The following is a 16,845-nucleotide window of genomic DNA, read 5'->3' as shown; positions in this document are numbered from 1 at the left end:
TTTATTAATTTAAAAGACTTAAAAATAGGTGTAATTTAAAACTTAATCAATTGTTCATTAGAAGAACAATGACAGAATCCATAAATTGTTGAGAACATAAATTTAATTTTTAAAACGGCGTCATCAAACCAGATTTTCTGCGATACCGGCGGGATAGTTTGCCTTCACAAACACAAACGCGTTGCGACAAGTTTGACGTTTGCTTTGCGGACGCGCCTGTCAAATCACACGACATTTGCCGTCTCCTCCGTAAAGTGTGGAAATTTTCTGAAGAAAACTTTGGTGGCGATTTTTCCGCAAACTTCCTTAAATTTTTACACTTACAATGGCAGATCTTGGCGCTCCGGTCCGCGTGTCCCCGCTGATTAAGGTGAGTATCGGGTCAAACTGGAATTATGCTCGTAAAAATGGATTCTTTATCCCTTCATTATTATGTAATGTTTATATTTGACACTGAGTTACCGGGAGATAATTCCGGATTCGCTCCAGTTCCGGACGTGATACATTTTTTAAATAAATTTTATTTTCTTCCGCACAGTTCGGCCGCTGGTCGTTCCTGGCCGTCGGAGTCGCGTACGGTGCGTACCACCAGCAGCGTCTGGCCAAGCGCGAGGTCGGCATCCGGGAGATCGAAGCCCAGCAGAAGGCCATCCGTGACAAGAAGCTTGCCGCGGAAAAGAAGCGCAACCAGGAGGGTTGGTTTCATGTTGAAAATTTACTTGATGAAGATCTGGAAGTAACGCATTATTTTTTTTTATTTCCAGAGGAAGCCAAGGCCATTGCTGAGCTGTCGGGACCGGCGAAGAAGTAAACGGGAGCTGCGAGAATTTATTGTTAGTCCCTTATTTCTTAATCATTAAATGGCGGTTCGTAATAAACATTCAACAAGCGAAATGTAAAATGCAACAAAAACTTTTTCCTTTAAAAAAACTTACGATGTAAGAAAAATGGATTGAATAAATTCTTGTCAGGTAGTTGTTACTTCTCAACTTAATCTTTCTCCATACAGTAACAATATTGGGAAAAAAAATCATGCCCACAATACCCACTAGCGTGTCCCAAAAAACACGACGTCGAGGAAATCAATGTGCTCAGTTCTCAAATGCTGGATAATCATGTTAGAAACATCTTTTTCATACATGAAAACTGTCGGAAAAATCGTTTACCATGTTCCCTGGGCATTTTTTGAAAATGTCAGTTTTTTTCGACAATTTCACAAAATCTGCTCAGAAAAAATATAAAATCTCAAAATTTTAAATGGCCTATACTATAAAATGATGGTATGTGGTCCAATAAACAAGTAAATGGCCTTTTAAAACCATATTTTCACATTCCTGGTAGATTTTATGTCAAAAAATACGAGTTTTTGCTTTACTTTCTTTCAATCTTTTCCTCGTTATCCACCCAAGATTTACGTTTAAGCAACTTTGAAGTTTCATCAACTCTGAGCTGAGATATTCCAGTTTTTTGAAGAAAGAATATTATTTTTTTCAAAAAAAAGTAGAAATTAATCATCATTCGCAAACAATATTCAGGGAAACTTAAGCATTAATCATAAATAGCTCATCTTCTAATATTTACGCCACGTTAAGTTGTTTTCTCATGGCACACTTTGTGCTAAATCAATAAATTACTATTTGTAAATAACTCCTGTTTAGGGCATTTTTCATTAAAACCATGGGGTAATTCATGCGTTCCAGACAGTCAAAATTCCAAAACGTCGTTGCCAATCTTCGGTTCGCTGCTTTTGTTCGTGTTTAAAGTTTCGGGCCCATGAACTCTTAGAGATAAATGCTCCTTGGACCATCCCCGACACGGTTTCCTAGTGTAAGTGTGGACTAAAGTTTGTCGCTTAGCTCGTAGGAGCGTTTAAAGAGAAAGCACGCGTTTTCGATAGTAATTTCCATGTAAGCTTTAACCCGCCAGCGACAAGCCAGTTTTAAACCAAATGCGCTCAAATTTGGTATGAGAGTCCCTATGGGTACACCCTACAAGATGGCCTTTATTCCAGCCGGATCCAAGCACTTGCAACAAAAAAATGACCCACCCTATTATAAATGCTCAGTACAATTGTTAAAAATTAATAGGGGAGTGTGGGGTAATTTGGACACCCTAAGGAAATTGCTCTGCCACGGGCTGTATGGATATTTTAAAGGAATGTGGATGACACCAGAGGATAATAGAGACCATATTTGATGGAAAAATGTCATTCATTTCGATAAATTTTGATGAAAAACCCATTTTTATCGCAAAAATTAAAAGGTGTCCAAATTACCCCCACATTTTTGTGTGGGGGTAATATGAACACCCCTATGGGGTAATTTGGACATGCCTTGTGGGGTAATTTGGACATGCCTTGTGGGGTAATATGGACATATCTTGTGGGGTAATATGGACACCTTTTGTGGGGTAATTTGGACACATGTTGAAGAATAAGTTTAACATTTGATTTTTTGAGCATGTTTTTGTAATTGTTTTATATTTTGATGTGTTTATTTTGCTCATAATATTTCATCAAAGGTTTAAATAATGATTTTGTGATAGAACTATAATTCAATAGGAAGATAACAAATTGTTCAGTGTTGTATACATAATTCAATAATTAATTCTGAAATGATTTAAACATTGATTCTGGATTAGGCACAAGTATAGTTTTTAGTGATTAAGGTATTGTTTAGATTTATATAAATCAATCTTTATATAAAACTAATTAACCTGAAACCATCATTTTTTTTAATTTTACATGTAGCCCTTCAAATTTTAATATTTTTGTAAACCAGCATAGAAATTAGAAATGTCACAGAAATTGACTAAAAGCAAAATGTGCAGTAATCATATTTCATCCATTTGAATATTGCAATAAATTTATCTAAATTAAAAAATAGGGGTTTTGTGAAAGTTCTGATTGCTCACATTCCTTTTTGAGTGTTTTGACATTTTAAATCCCTCTAAATCCCTTTAAGAACTCAACCAACCATGAAAGTTATTTTTTACCTGACAGGTAGACTTTCAGGTATGTCCAAATTACCCCACAAGCCATGTCCAAATTACCCCCATAGCATGTTCTATCATAAATTGCAATTTTTGATGATAAAAATTGATAAAATGCACAATTTTTATACGTACATATCTCAGACATCGTCCAAGCAACCCCCTTAAACAAAAAATGTCCACTTTTTTGCCATATAACCTCTGCAAAACCTTATTTCCCAACCCTCAAATATTAGAACTTAAGGCAGTGCCAACCGGCCTTTGGAAACTTTCACATACTATACCAAAACTACTTAACCTATTCCAACTTTTTTGATTTGTCCATACTCCTAGGCCATTACTAGTACTAGCCTTATCACTTAAATTGCCGTTTTCACTTTATATCCGAAGAAAAGGTGATTTTTAAAGGGGTGTCCAAATTACCCCCACTGTCCATATTACCCCAAACTCCCCTAAATGTTCTTAAGAAATATACATGAATTAAATTGAAGTATTTGAACCTAATAAGTATCGCAAAAAATAGATCTGATAGATAACCTCGAGGCTAAATTATATTATAATAAATATTATGAAACTTTTTAAAGTTTTGCAACTTTTTTCGTGTTTTGTTCCATAGTACACTGAAACCCCGTTGGTTTGGCACCAATTCTGGAGTTTTTTTTAAAGGTGCAATTTCAGTAAATGTCTTTAAATTTATTCTGAGCACTTTAAAATAAAAAAGTTTTTTTTATAGGTGCAATACTTTAAAATAAAACAGTTTTGTATTGAGGTTTTGCAGCGCGCCTGTGTTTCAAATGTAGGTGGCGCCAAAATGAGGTTACTTGCCAAAAATCGTATTTCTTTCTGCTGGATTGAAGAACAAAATCGCTTATTTCTCATGATTCCCTGCATCAATCTTAATGAAACTAGTTGCAAAAGACGAGAAACATTTTTTGCTTTAAAATAATGAACATCAATTTTTGGGCGCGCAAAATTTTGTGACCTTTTTCTTTAAAAAAAACATGTGTTGGAACACGAAAAAATGAGTTTCCCCGTATATATCAAAGAAATAAACAGTTATATAGTTGATAACAGATGTGTTAACGAATATTCAACAATTTTCATTGATTTTTGACAGACTTTCTTGCCAAATAGTCCAAATTACTATCTTTTTCTAAATTTCCAGTTTTCTCATAGAAAAATCAAACAAATATTGGAAAGTTGTACACCAAATTGCTGGAAATAATTTTTCTCATCCAAATCCGGCATAAGTTTCAAAAAAAAATGTTGATTATGAAGGAAAAAACACATTTTTTTCCAAAAAATCATAAGTTTAAGCTTTTTGTTCATTGGTGGCGACATGTGGCTTTTAGCTTTGCTGCAAATCCTCTATAGGACGGTCAAGGGCATGGTGTTTCTTGCTTTAATTTATTTTTTCAATGTTGACAAATCACTTCGATGTTTTCGGTAAAGCTCTTCCTTGGAACACGAACTGTAGGCTCATGGAGACTAATATTGCTATTTAATGAACTCAGATATGTATTGATGAAGGAAATTTCTAATAAAACTTGTATTGATCTACATAACAGGTAATGTATGTCAAGATAAATGCACAGACAAACAGACGGGACACTCGAGAGCCGAACCATCGTCCTCCAAAAACGGTTATTTCAAATGCAATTTTGTTTCGGCATCCACTCACCCGGCGCTGATGGCGCTGCTGTCGTGACAGCTCACCCGTCTTTTCTCAGTGTGTGTGATGCGTGTTTTTGTTTTTAAGTTGAGCGTGAGCACGTGCGAGGCAACAAATGAAAACACCAAAATTTGTGGGATTCAAGAATTCTAACGGTGAATCCCAACCCAGGCTTTGTAGGACAAAATTGGGCAGTCTCGGCCATGGCCTTTTGCCCCACTATTAATCCGGTAGGCCTGCTCAATTGCCTGCCGATGTCGAGGCTGCTGCTGAGGCGCCCGCTACTGCGGAGGAAGCCGGATCCTGTGGTGGAGTCATCTTCTTCGGAGCAACCTGCTTATCCTTCGTGGACTGCTGCTCAGATTGCTGCTGCTGGTCGTCTTCTTGGCCTTATGGCGATATTGCACCACTCAATCTTTCACAGTTCAGTTTCTGTGGTTCTGTTTCGATGTAAATTTTGCGGCAGCGTTTTTGGAATCTTTGCGTTTTTGTTGTTGGGCGCAAGTTAACTGAGCCGTGGACATGTTCCACACAGATGTTTCCAAACGCCCATCGTGGGGATCAATTCCGGTAGATTTGAATTGGATTTTTCTATTTCGGCGGCCACTACTGGTGTTTTCGTGACCAGGGGTATCTTGTTGATGATGGTGTCAGGTGTTAGAGGTTTTGGAGGAGGAGGAATTTCGAACTTGAACTTGAAAGCAACGGGGAGGACCAGTGGTTTGGTCTCTGTCGTTGCTGGTGCTGCCGCATGATTTGGCTCATGAGGTTCTGCCATGGGAAACGGAACTGATACACCGTCATCTTCGGCCGTCGACATTGATTGATTTTTTGCATCGGGTTCTGACGATCAGCAACAACAAAATTATTTCGATCAGCTGTTGATGTTTACAATCGTTAAGGCTTGATTGTCTCACACATACACTGACATGACACATGACAGTAATGTGTTTGTATTGGTATGTTTGTGCTGCGCTTCGGCATCAGCTCACCAGACAGCGCTGGCGTCGCCGTGATTTGGTGGTTTGATGAAGGTCGATGGATTTCAAAAATAATTTGTATGGAGAGTCTCGTCTGTTTGTCTGTGATAAATATTTGTAGTTTTTTTGAACGGTTTAAAAAAATAATAAGTCAGTTTTCAAAAAGCCGTAAGAGCCACCGTGACCTCCAACACAAATATTCGTTTTTCTCCTAATTGTAACAAAAATTCATTTATTTTTAGTTTGGAGCACTTGAAAGACGTGTAGATGAACAATCTTAAGCATTTTTGAAATTGATTTTCCGTAAGAATGTCAAATACCGATGCTAAAATGGCTTTGTTTACCATTGGCTCTTACGTCTTTTTGAAAACCAATCCGAGGTATGTACTTTATGGATGACGTCTTGTTAACTGCCTAAATTTAAAAAATAAACATGCACGCAAGTTCACCCAGTCAAATTAATCCGAATTCTGAAACGGAATCTAATTAAAATCGTATACAAATTCCGTTTCAAACGCAACAACCGGTTCGAACACGGAACCGGTTGTTGCATTTGAAACGGAATTTGTATACGATTCTAATTAGATTCCGTTTCAGAATTCGGATTGATTTGACTGGGCAGCAGCAAAGCTGCTTGCACTGTAACTGAAAATCACACTTTGCTGAGTTCGTTTTCGCACCTTCCCATACGATTTTTTCAGTTCAACTACGATTACACTTTTTTGTGTAATCGCGGTCGAACTGAAAAAATCGTATGAAAAAGTGCGAAAACGAAGTCAGCAAAGTGCGATTTTCAGTTACAGTGTGTCATGGCCTATCTACAATCACTTAGCTTAGAACATCTAAGTAAAGTAGTTACTTAGGAAAATCTGCAACTTACGTTCGTCATCCACAATCAACTTAGAAAACTTGCTGGGCTGATATACGTTGCTATGCAGTTGTTTGTTTACCTTTGATATGGAAACGTCAACTTACCGTAGATTTTGAAATTTTCCAAACCAAACGTCAGTTTCTAATTTGATTACTTTTCCATTGTAGAAACTCAGATTCATTTCCATTGATTCAAATTCCTAAGCTAAGTGAAATTTTCTAAGCTAAGTGATTGTAGATAGGCCATCAGCTGTCAGCCAGCCCAACCGTCAACCACCCCACACAGCAAAACAGTTACAAATCTGGCTCTCTCGCTCTCCGCCTCTCAGTTCAGTGTTTACCTCGCTCGTAAACGGCCGTCAAATCGATTCCAATCCCAGAAGCATCGAGTCGGGCTTGTGTGCGGGTGTGTGTGTGTACGCGTCGTCTTTGTGAGCATAAAACGTAGCATAAAGTCACAAGGAGGCAGCGCATAATCATCACACACAATACATCCAGTCGGGTCAGTGTGTATTTACCTCCCAACATTGTAAACGTCGCAATTTGATTTCGCTGCTGATTTTGCAGGAGGAAAAATTTGTGTTTTGTTGCCTTTCTGTGGGTGAAAAAATTGTTGAAAAAAGGAAACAAATTGGTGACGTGAAGAAAAGTCGCAGCCCACTGTGTGTGATTTCGAGCCGCGAGGAGAAAGGGTTGAAAATCCGCTTCTTGCACACTTGGTGAAAAATATTCCGTTTTTGGGAGTGAAAGTGTCGCGCAGAAGAATTCAGGTTGTGGGGAGTGTCCCTCGCCCTTTACCGTTGCTGCGAGCAGCGTAGAAAATCCTCCAAAATGTGGTGAACGTCCAGACACAACAGTTCCAGCGAGGAGAAAAGACAAAGTTCCCGAAAATTTTCCTCAACATCAACTCCAGCGGCCTCCAACTGCTGCTGCTTCCGGTGGCCGAGATGGACACCACAACCGAGGAGGACGAGGTGGCCGACATCCGGGAGCAGATATTTCACAACACCGTACGCGAGCATATCGTAAGTGGTGGTCGCTCCATTAACAAATTTCAATTTGGTGAACGAAAAAAGATGTTCAAGCTGCTGCAACTGCAACGCAGCGAGCGCTCTCTGTTATCGAGTCGCTAAAATAGGTTACGGGGTCTATTTTGTTGCTTCGCTGTCCGCGTTTGCCGATGTGCGCGGCGGGGACAGGGTGTGGTGGCCTACGAAGTTGGAGGTGGAGTCAAACTCTTTTTTTTGTGTGTGGGTCCAATGGATGCACATTTTTTGGGCTGCAGCGATGGGTGACCAAATTGCTGGTTATGCAACTATAAGATGTATTTTTAGTTGGTATCCTCGAGATTCTTATATTGTCCTGCTCCGGAGTGGCCAGATGTGGTCCGAGTGTCTTTCACTGGTTCCAGTATGGCTTGTGATTTAGTAAAATTGCAATTGACTAAACCAGGGTACCCAGAACCGGTTCTAGATTTATCAGATATGGTCTAAATGTCTATTTACTGGGGTCATTGCAAAGCTTTTTCATATGGAGCGTTAAAAATGTACACTTGGCCGATATGCCAAGAACTTTGCGTAAAAGCCGTTGAAATGTAATCTTGTATATGAAATTTTAATAATGTTATTATAAGGTTCAATATTGTTACAAACATAACTGAGATTTCCAGTTTGTGACTCTGTCGAAATGTCGATTTTCACGTCCAGTACACAGAAAAAAATCAATTCTCGTAATCGTGAATTAAGTTCACGAATGTGAGAACCACGAAGGAATTTATTCATGAGAATGGTGCATTTGCACCATAAACGTGAATATATTCCTTCGTGGTTCTTGCATTCGTGAACTTAATTCACGATTACGAGAATTGGTTTTTTTCAGTGTAACATGTGGGCAATTAGCCAAACATTTCATTAGAGCACATAAGCAAAATGTAAAGATTCGGGATTATACCACCATTTCATTCATTTGTATTACTAAAATAAATTTTCATACATTCTTTACTCTGAATTACTTCAAATCCGAATTTGGATAATTGCAAATCATCAAAGATTTGTGTAAAAAAAACGTTACTCCTACGGTTAATATTCAGTAAAACTTTGAAGAATTTTATATTTCACATACCTTTTCTGGACCATTCTTTCACAAACCAACCCCAATTATCACTGAATTCATCATTATTCCCATTTAAGAAGAACAGGACCATTAGCTCACTCATCAGCATTTTAAACAATAACATTAAATGAATATTTTTCCCTGAAAATAGACTTCAAAAACTATCTGTGTCCTCATACAAACCCTTGAAAATGTTGTGGTTTGGTTGAAAATGTTGTTGATTTACATGCATGTGACACTTGAATTTAAAAACAAAAAAAATGTCCCACGCAAAATCTACGCAAAATGCACTATTTGACCAAACTCGAGGAAAATGTAATTTTATCGGAATCTGTTATAACATAGAATGAAAAATTTCATTTAAAATAACGTGCTTTTGTATTGCAGAGACCGGCTCCGTGGCTTAATGGTTACGACTTCTGCCTCACAAGCAGAAGGTACAGGGATCAAATCCCGGCCGTTACCTTTGAAATTTGGAATCAGGAATTTGAACATTGAATATGAACAAAAACGGAATTGAATTAGGTGGGATTCGAACTCACACCTCTGGATTGGTGGTCTGGGACGCTAAGTAGTCGGCCATCAGAAGGTTTACATTCTGACAGTGAATTGATCCGTTGTGTTGAAACATGTTATCTTCTCATATTAAATACGCGCTGATCCCTGATTTGCCTGACGGGATTGGAAGTCTAAATATAGATCGAGTTTCCTTCAGATGCTTGCTTCTATGTTTAGGCGGGACCGATCAATGCCCAGCGACCTCGGAATCAGGTTTTACGCCGACTCGGTTTTTAGGTTAGAAAATTGACAGCTTGGCTGCACTGTTTACATTTTTTGCACGTATGTCTCAGTAAAAATGTGTGTGCGTGTGACGTCACGCTGTAAAACCTACCCGGTCGGAAATGGCGGACACAATTCTGGCGTTCGTCTGGGGGCTTGCGCCAGCCATCTGGCAGAATTTCCCCCAGATTTACCCCAGATTTCTGCCATAATTTCTGGCGAATATGACACAAACCGGTCGTGCACGGTTCAACCGATTGAACCGGTTGATTTTTGTGCCAGACAGCTGGCAGAACTTTCGCCCGATTTTCGCCAGATTCATCTGGCGTTACGCAAAACTTGTCTAGGATAAGTGTGCCAAGTGTGTCTGAACTGCACGACAAACGTCCGCCAGCGCAAGACACTAAAATTTACCAGAGTATTTTCCGAGTGGGTAATTGTACCGCAAGGAGCTCTTTCATTCTGAAACGGGTCGTTGGAAGCAGCGCGAGGGCTATCATCACCTAGGTAGTTTCATAAGGAGTGTAGTTTTCACAAGTTATCAGAATTTAAAAAAAAAAGTTTATTGCTATGATTTTGATCATTTTAACCAGTTTTTCGATGTGTTAAAGTATTTTACAGAAATTTTAGCATAAAAATGCATAAAATGACTCTTTGAATGTCCGTTGTTGCTCGTCCACTGCTTGAATGTGGAGATTTTTTATAATCTTACTTTTTTCCACGGTTATTCGTATGCAAAATTTGTTGAACTTTCTGAAAAAAAAATACTTTTAAAAACACACGTTTGAGTTGTAGGGAGAAAACATTTAAAAAATGCAAAATAAAACTAACCGTATCCAACAATGTGATTGGTGCCTTCCTCACTCTTAACCAACAATTTCTTCTATTTTTTAAATACGTTATAAAAATGTACATAAATATCACTTAGGTAGTCATAACTTGAGACAAAGTTTGCCAGACTATTCAGACTATTTCAGACTATTTGAACTCGTTGGAAAGGTTTTTTGATTACCTAAATAACGATGGATCGGATGATGGATCTGGACATAGTTTACATGCATATACAGTAGGGTGCCCAGAAAAAATGACCCCCTACTCCACAAGCGGAAAACGGTTTTTAGGGTTATTTTAAGCATTTGTGTAAAATTTGAGCGATGAGATTAACCCATTGATACCCGAGCCTAAAGATGGAGAACAAAATGTTTTTCATACAAAAATTACTTTTATAAATCGCTAATAATTCTTCAGGATAGAGTTTTACAGCTTTGGCATGTTGTACAAAGTTGTAAAGCATTAAATTTTCAAAAAGAACCTAACTTTTGGAAATATTTTAATGGAAATAGCGCACCGTGCAGGTCAAACTGTAAGAAACTTGGGTTTTCCATACATTTTTTCGTTTTTTTCCATACAAACTTCACCTCCGAGTATCAATGGGTAAATGTTGACCGATTTTGCTCATATTTGGCCCACAGTCCTAAAATAGCTCAAGAAACAATATTCAGCTTGTGGAGCGAGGTTTTTGAAAAAAGTCCCATATTCTGGGCACCCTAATATACAGTAGTTGTTCGGTAACTGGGCGTTGTCTAACTGGGCGTTGTTTAACTGGGCTGCTTTTTAACTAGGCGCTCGATAACAGTTAAAAAGCAGACTAACGTCAAAATACCAAAACAAACTGAAATGACCGAGGGGTTAATGGATGCAAAAATCATGTTCAATAAATAAAAAAAACTTTTTTCAAACTTTCATTAAATTTCAAGTCACAATTAAGGAACACGAAAATAAGTATTGTAAACAAAATTGGGTAAATTTTTATTTTTATATTTCATTAGGAAAATATTATGCATCGGTGGTCCCCTCGTTATTTTTCGTTCAGCCCAGTTAGCGAGCAGCATTCGGTGACTGGGCTAGGTTCTCAGCCCAGTTACCGAACAAGGACTGTAGGTGATATCCGAATATATGTGAAAACCCCTTTTTAATTTTTGAACTACTTATCAAAACTTCAAACAATTCAATAGCGATGTAGGGCATCATAAACCAAGTCGAATGCCACCGGTTTGATCAAAATCGGTTCAGCCAGTGCTGAGAAAACTCGGCGAGAATTTTGGTCACATACATACACACATACAGATAGACATTTGTTCAGTTTTTCTGAGTCGATAGGTGGGTCTACGAGCTCTCTGTGAAAAGTTCATTTTTAGAGCAGGGTTTTTTTAATTTATGTTTATTCAGTTTCCTTTTCCATGTACATTCATTCAGTTAAAAAATATTATTGAGTGTCCAATCACAATCGATGACTTTTCACCTCAATTATAAATACTAGCAATTTTTATTTATTCATGAAATATTGTAGCTTTCGCTATTCAGTGATTTCAAATGTAGGAGATCGTATATGTACAAAAGGGAAAAGGGATACCTTAAAACTAACTTATAAACTATATAAAGAGCGCATTTTAGAGCAGGGTTATAGCCTTACCTGAGTGAGGAAAGCAAAAAATGGTCAAAATGATCACTTTAAAAAAACTCAATTGTAAAATTCTGATAACTCGTGAAGAATACATGCAAACCCCTTGAGTTTAAACATCATTTTTTATCTACTTTTATAAATTGAGAAAACATGAGTACACATTAAAAAATAACCCTGAAAAGTTACAAAAATTACGTAGTTTTCTTTTTCATCACATTTCAAATCAACTCAAATATGTACTTTAATAAACAATATTAAAAAAAAAACACCTTTGTGCACCGACAAATAATTTGTATGTCATCCAAATTTTCTCCTTTTGCCAAAGTTAGCAGGACATTTAATGGTTTTTTTCTTCTGTAAACAGCTTAAGAATCAAATTTGAAATATACTCTGGAAATGGTATCCACTTTACTAAAAAAAACAACATCAAAATCAACCGTGATGTCACAACAAGAAGTTATCTTAAATTCGACAAACTCCAATGCTTCAAAATTTACAAACGTACTTTTTGATTGAAAATTCGATAATATGCATAAAAAATTCACGATTTATCAAAAATCATGTTAAATTTAAAAATGTATGAGGGGGAGCATTGCATTTTAAGTTTTTGTGTTAGTTTCTTCACGTTCTAAATCAAGACACTTTCTGACATTTTGGAACAGACAGTGAACCTTAACACCTAAACTCCCAAGCTCGAGAAAAAGGGGGAGTTTCCATATAAACTCCCCCATTTTCTCGAGCTTGTGAGGTTAGGTTTGAATATGATATATTTTATTAAAATGTGATTTATTCAGTAAACTTGTGGGAGTTGTAAACCTCAAAAAGAAGTTTGTTGATTGTTGTTTATTCGACAGTTTTTTTTGGGCATTTTTCTCAGGTTTAGAATTTTTGCAAACTAATGACCAAAATCAAATAGCATCAACCTGAAACATAAATTCAACGAACTTAAACTATGTAGCCTATAGCATTTAATAAGTCCCATTTAGGAGAAATACCGTAAATTTTACAAGTAATTCGTATTGCAGACGATTTAAAGGACGGTAGCAAACGATTTGTCGAGTTCAAAAAAATTATTTTAGTTGAATAAGAGTTTCGTTAGAACTGCCTTCCCGTTTCCCCTTGAATAACAGAAAAAGACAGTTTTCAAAGATTTGTAAAGCATATTACTTGGTCGCATTCCACCCGTCAACGTCGAATTCAGAGGTAAAACGGAACCTGCGAATCAGACAACCACACCTGGCCTCATGATGTTCACGTCTACTGGATGGAACCCCTCTCGTTATTCTGGAAATAGCACGCTTCTGTGCAGACTGTACCTCTAGCATCATCGTTCTGCCACCATTTGAGAGGGGAATCATTTACGCAATGGGTTTCAAACGCATCGCTGGGTTGATTTGATTTGGTTTAATGCAACGCAAAAAAAACGTGGCTGTTTTTTTGAAATTCTGTAAGTCCAACAATCCCCAAGTTGAGCTTCACAATCATTCGTTTAACGCTCAAAAATGTTTGTACGTAGATCATGTACGAGTCAGCAACGCTATTCCTCCAAATTGAATGACCGCTAATCGAGTTTTTTTTTTTTGAAATTCTGTAAGTCCAACAATCCCCAAGTTGAGCTTCACAATCATTCGTTTAACGCTCAACAATGTTTGTACGTAGATCATGTACGAGTCAGCAACGCTATTCCTCCAAATTGAATGACCGCTAATCGAGTTTTGAGGCGGATCTTCACCGGCAAACATTGCTCAAAGTTGTTGCTGCGAAGATTCCATCATCATTCCGCACACACGATCTGGTAATCTGACTTGATTTTCGATAGATTCTTTCGTCTTGTTTTAAAAATAAATAAAAAATCAGTTTAAAATAAATTGTAGCAATTTTTACCCTCAAACCACACCGCCAAGAGATAAGCGCAACAACAAACGTGTTCGCGACCCTCCGCAGGTAAAAGACCAAACCGTCATACGTGTCCCACTGCCAGTGGCTGGCTGTCTGTTACTGACGACGACCCAGCCAAACCAAGCCAAGTCGCTTCACTGCAAGTTGTTTACGTCGCTTCGCGTCGTTCAACAACAACGGACGGCGCGCACTGACATTGAAATCGCAAATACGCGCCCGATTGGAGAGCTCTTAGTCTATGGTATTTATGGCAGTGATTGGAATTAAAAGCAGCCGAAGAGCGATTTCTAACGAGATGATGAAATTTTTAAGCTCAAGTAGATGTTCGATCCTCAAATTTCCAGGTTATTTTTAGAAATATAATTGTATGCTTTGTTCGAACTCTTAACTCAACACCACGCCCTCAATTGCAAGGTGTTACTCTTGAAAAACACACGCGTAGAATGATCCTGGAAGAAGCAGCATCCAAACGAGGAAGTGATGCTACCTCAAAATTAATACGACCTTCAGAAAGTCGATGTACAGAGCAATCATCCAGGATTCTACTTTATGTTCTGGATCTGCCAGACGTAAGCATCTGCTTCTTGAAAGCGCTACTCCCATTCTTCACTGATTAAAATTGTTCTATACCTTTTGAAATATCCCCGCTACCTTGTTCAGGCAGCAAGACCTGTACAAACATCTGCTGCCTTCTCTCTCTCCCTCTCAGTTCTGCAACTTCCCATCGTTATTTTTGCGAGCCAACACGCGAACCTGAAACTTCCCCTCCAAGACAGAACCGGCTGGCCTCAGGTAGAACGCACTTTTGCATTCGCATTCGCTCGCTTCAAGGTCCGTAACTTGCACCATCGAGAACTAGTTGCACTTCTAGATAAGGCAATGCTTTATAGCTCTTCAGAGTGATGCAACCGAACATGCCTTCAACGCGAGAGTGACACAGATTGCTTACACAGCGCAGCGGTTCGGCAAAGGAAAAATGTCACTAATTGGCCTCCGTCCGGTTCGGTTGATTAGCTCCGATGTCCATCACGTTGCTTCGAAACCGTAGCTTCGCAGATGTGTTAATTCCAGCAGCTATGAGCTACTTATCAGTTTACACTACTTTACAGATACAGCGTGTCAACACAGTGACGACGACCTTCATTGTTTGGACGGATGGGAGTCATGTTGAGACGCTATCGCTTCGAGGACTTTTGAGGCATTCCTGCTGACAAGTGGACTTTCTCCAAAACGAACTCCCAAAGACGTGCAGCTTTCACGTGATACCACACCCCCAACATCTCATCAACTGGCCCATTCAAAGAAATGCTCAAAACTGCCTTGTCAGCGCAGATTCCATCTGGCTCATCTCTCGAACAAACAAAAAAATATTCAAAAATAAACACGGCCAAGCCGGAAGAAACGGGGTGAACGACGACGCGTCTCGCGCTATTTTTAAACCCGCTGCAGAAATCGGAACCTCGTAAACATAAACACACGACGGTGTGACCACACGGCCAACGGCCATGCAGCGGCGTCGTTGAGTGTCCGCGATGCCGTAGCATAAAATGAAACCGGTGAAAAGCGAAAGTGAGAAATGTCTTGCGGCCTGGCGATAATTGTGTGACGCGCAGCGGATTAAATTTAACTGAGGCGTGCTGTCGCTCGGCTGTACGTCACGGAGAAAGGACCGCTTGGTGGGATTGGGATAATGATGTGATTAAAAGAAGCTTCTGTCAAAAGGTTCTCAATCATGAATTTACAAAAAATAACTTTTTTGCGGGTCTTCAGGAGCTTGTTCCGGTGGACTTATCGACACAACGCTGATCTGATTGAAGGATACTCGTCACTCTCGCTCTAGTGAATATTTATCCACCTCGAAAAAAAACCTCAGAAAACTCGGGAGAATGAGTGAAAACCCGGGAAAGTAGGAAAAGGAATTTTTTTTTTCTTTGCCATCCTAAATGCAAAAATCTGAAAATATGCTTGATTAAAACAAATGCTTTGTCTGTTCTGTACTTTTGTGCTAAAGGAAAAATAATTTCAAATTTCAAGCCTAATTTTCAACAATTTCAAGCAAAAAGTATCACAAAAGACAACTAATCCGATCATCCCAATAACATTCTTCCATAACAAAAAATGTTATTCCCAAGACCAATAACAAATTTTGTTATGGTAACATAAACTGTTATTCAACTCTTATTCAAAAATGATTGTTTCAAGAAGAATCCATAAACTTTTTGTTATTCCAACAGAATTTGTTATTGAAATGGCATGAATTTTGTTATTACCGTCTGCCCGGGATAACCAATTGATAGCCGAGCCCAAAGTAAATGAATAAAATGTTTTCATACAAAAATTACTTTTGTAAAAGAACTTAAAACTAATAACTTTTCAGGATCAAGTCAATATTTAAAAAAATAAGTGTATACAAAAACAAGAAAAATATGTTCCATCTTTTGAAATTGTTATTCTCAAAAAAAAAATTATTACACACAGTTGAAAAAATCGCTCAAAACTATGTATGGCTTTTACAAAAACAATTATTGGTTAATAAACTGAAGAAAAAAACTGAATTGAACTCAACATAACCCGAGCAGACGGAAATAACTTGGGAAGGTCAGTTTTTGATATTGTGAGAAGATCGAAATATGTTATTGGGATGATCGGATTAGTTGTTAAAATAACAAAAATCAAAGATTTGTTCGAAGAATAACTTAAACTGTTATTATGTTGTTATTGCAATAACAAACCAATAACACAGAAGGAATCATGAAGGAATAACAAAAAATGTTATTGAACTGGTATGTCTTCATAACAAAAAAAAGTTATTGTTTTGGTTTATTTGTAATTTGCAAATAAACCTGCAGTTGCCATAACTCTTCTGTACTAGTCAGGGCTGCAGAGTCGGGTACCTCCAAGCGACTTTGAATCCATACTTTGAAGACAACTCCGATTCTGGATGCAGGATGACGTCATAACGACGACTTCAGCTCTCCAAAAATGCCCGACTTCACAGATTCCGACTCCAAGTAAAAGTTGCTGAAAATTTGCTGAATCCAATGCAGTCTCCGAGGTCTCACTCCAGCTCGAACTTC

The 16,845-nt window shown here is 38.1% G+C and overlaps 2 protein-coding genes across 3 annotated transcripts in view; both read left to right on the top strand.

The window, feature by feature from the left end:
• Positions 1-208: 208 nt before the first annotated feature.
• On the top strand, positions 209-989 carry LOC120420687 (ATP synthase subunit e, mitochondrial). The gene is made up of 3 exons (XM_039583783.1): positions 209-370; positions 539-695; positions 765-989. The coding sequence occupies exons 1-3, from the start codon at positions 326-328 to the stop codon at positions 809-811; spliced, it is 249 nt and encodes an 82-aa protein (XP_039439717.1). The 5' UTR covers positions 209-325; the 3' UTR covers positions 812-989.
• A 5,867-nt stretch (positions 990-6,856) lies between these two features.
• The window catches only part of LOC120420649 (protein Lilipod), a 65,604-nt gene continuing 55,615 nt past the window's right edge, over positions 6,857-16,845 (top strand). The window contains exon 1 of one of the 2 annotated variants that reach the window (XM_039583731.2): positions 6,857-7,538. In XM_039583731.2, coding sequence (XP_039439665.1) covers positions 7,461-7,538 — 78 coding nt within the window. In that variant the 5' untranslated portion in view covers positions 6,857-7,460. The remainder of the gene's footprint in view (positions 7,539-16,845) is intronic. The other variant, XM_039583733.2, reaches the window with a different exon arrangement.

Source organism: Culex pipiens, chromosome 3 (genome assembly GCF_016801865.2).
Source record: "Culex pipiens pallens isolate TS chromosome 3, TS_CPP_V2, whole genome shotgun sequence".
NCBI lineage: Eukaryota > Metazoa > Arthropoda > Insecta > Diptera > Culicidae > Culex > Culex pipiens.
Note: the sequence above shows the minus strand (reverse complement) of the source record. Positions and strands in the feature narration are given on the sequence as shown.

Bases quoted from the DNA above. Each gene is read 5' to 3' on its own strand.
- LOC120420687 (XM_039583783.1), top strand. From the start codon at position 326: ATGGCAGATCTTGGCGCTCCGGTCCGCGTGTCCCCGCTGATTAAG. The intron at 371-538 runs GTGAGTATCGGG...TCTTCCGCACAG, and splicing joins GCGTGTCCCCGCTGATTAAG to TTCGGCCGCTGGTCGTTCCT. The intron at 696-764 runs GTTGGTTTCATG...TTTTATTTCCAG, and splicing joins AAAGAAGCGCAACCAGGAGG to AGGAAGCCAAGGCCATTGCT.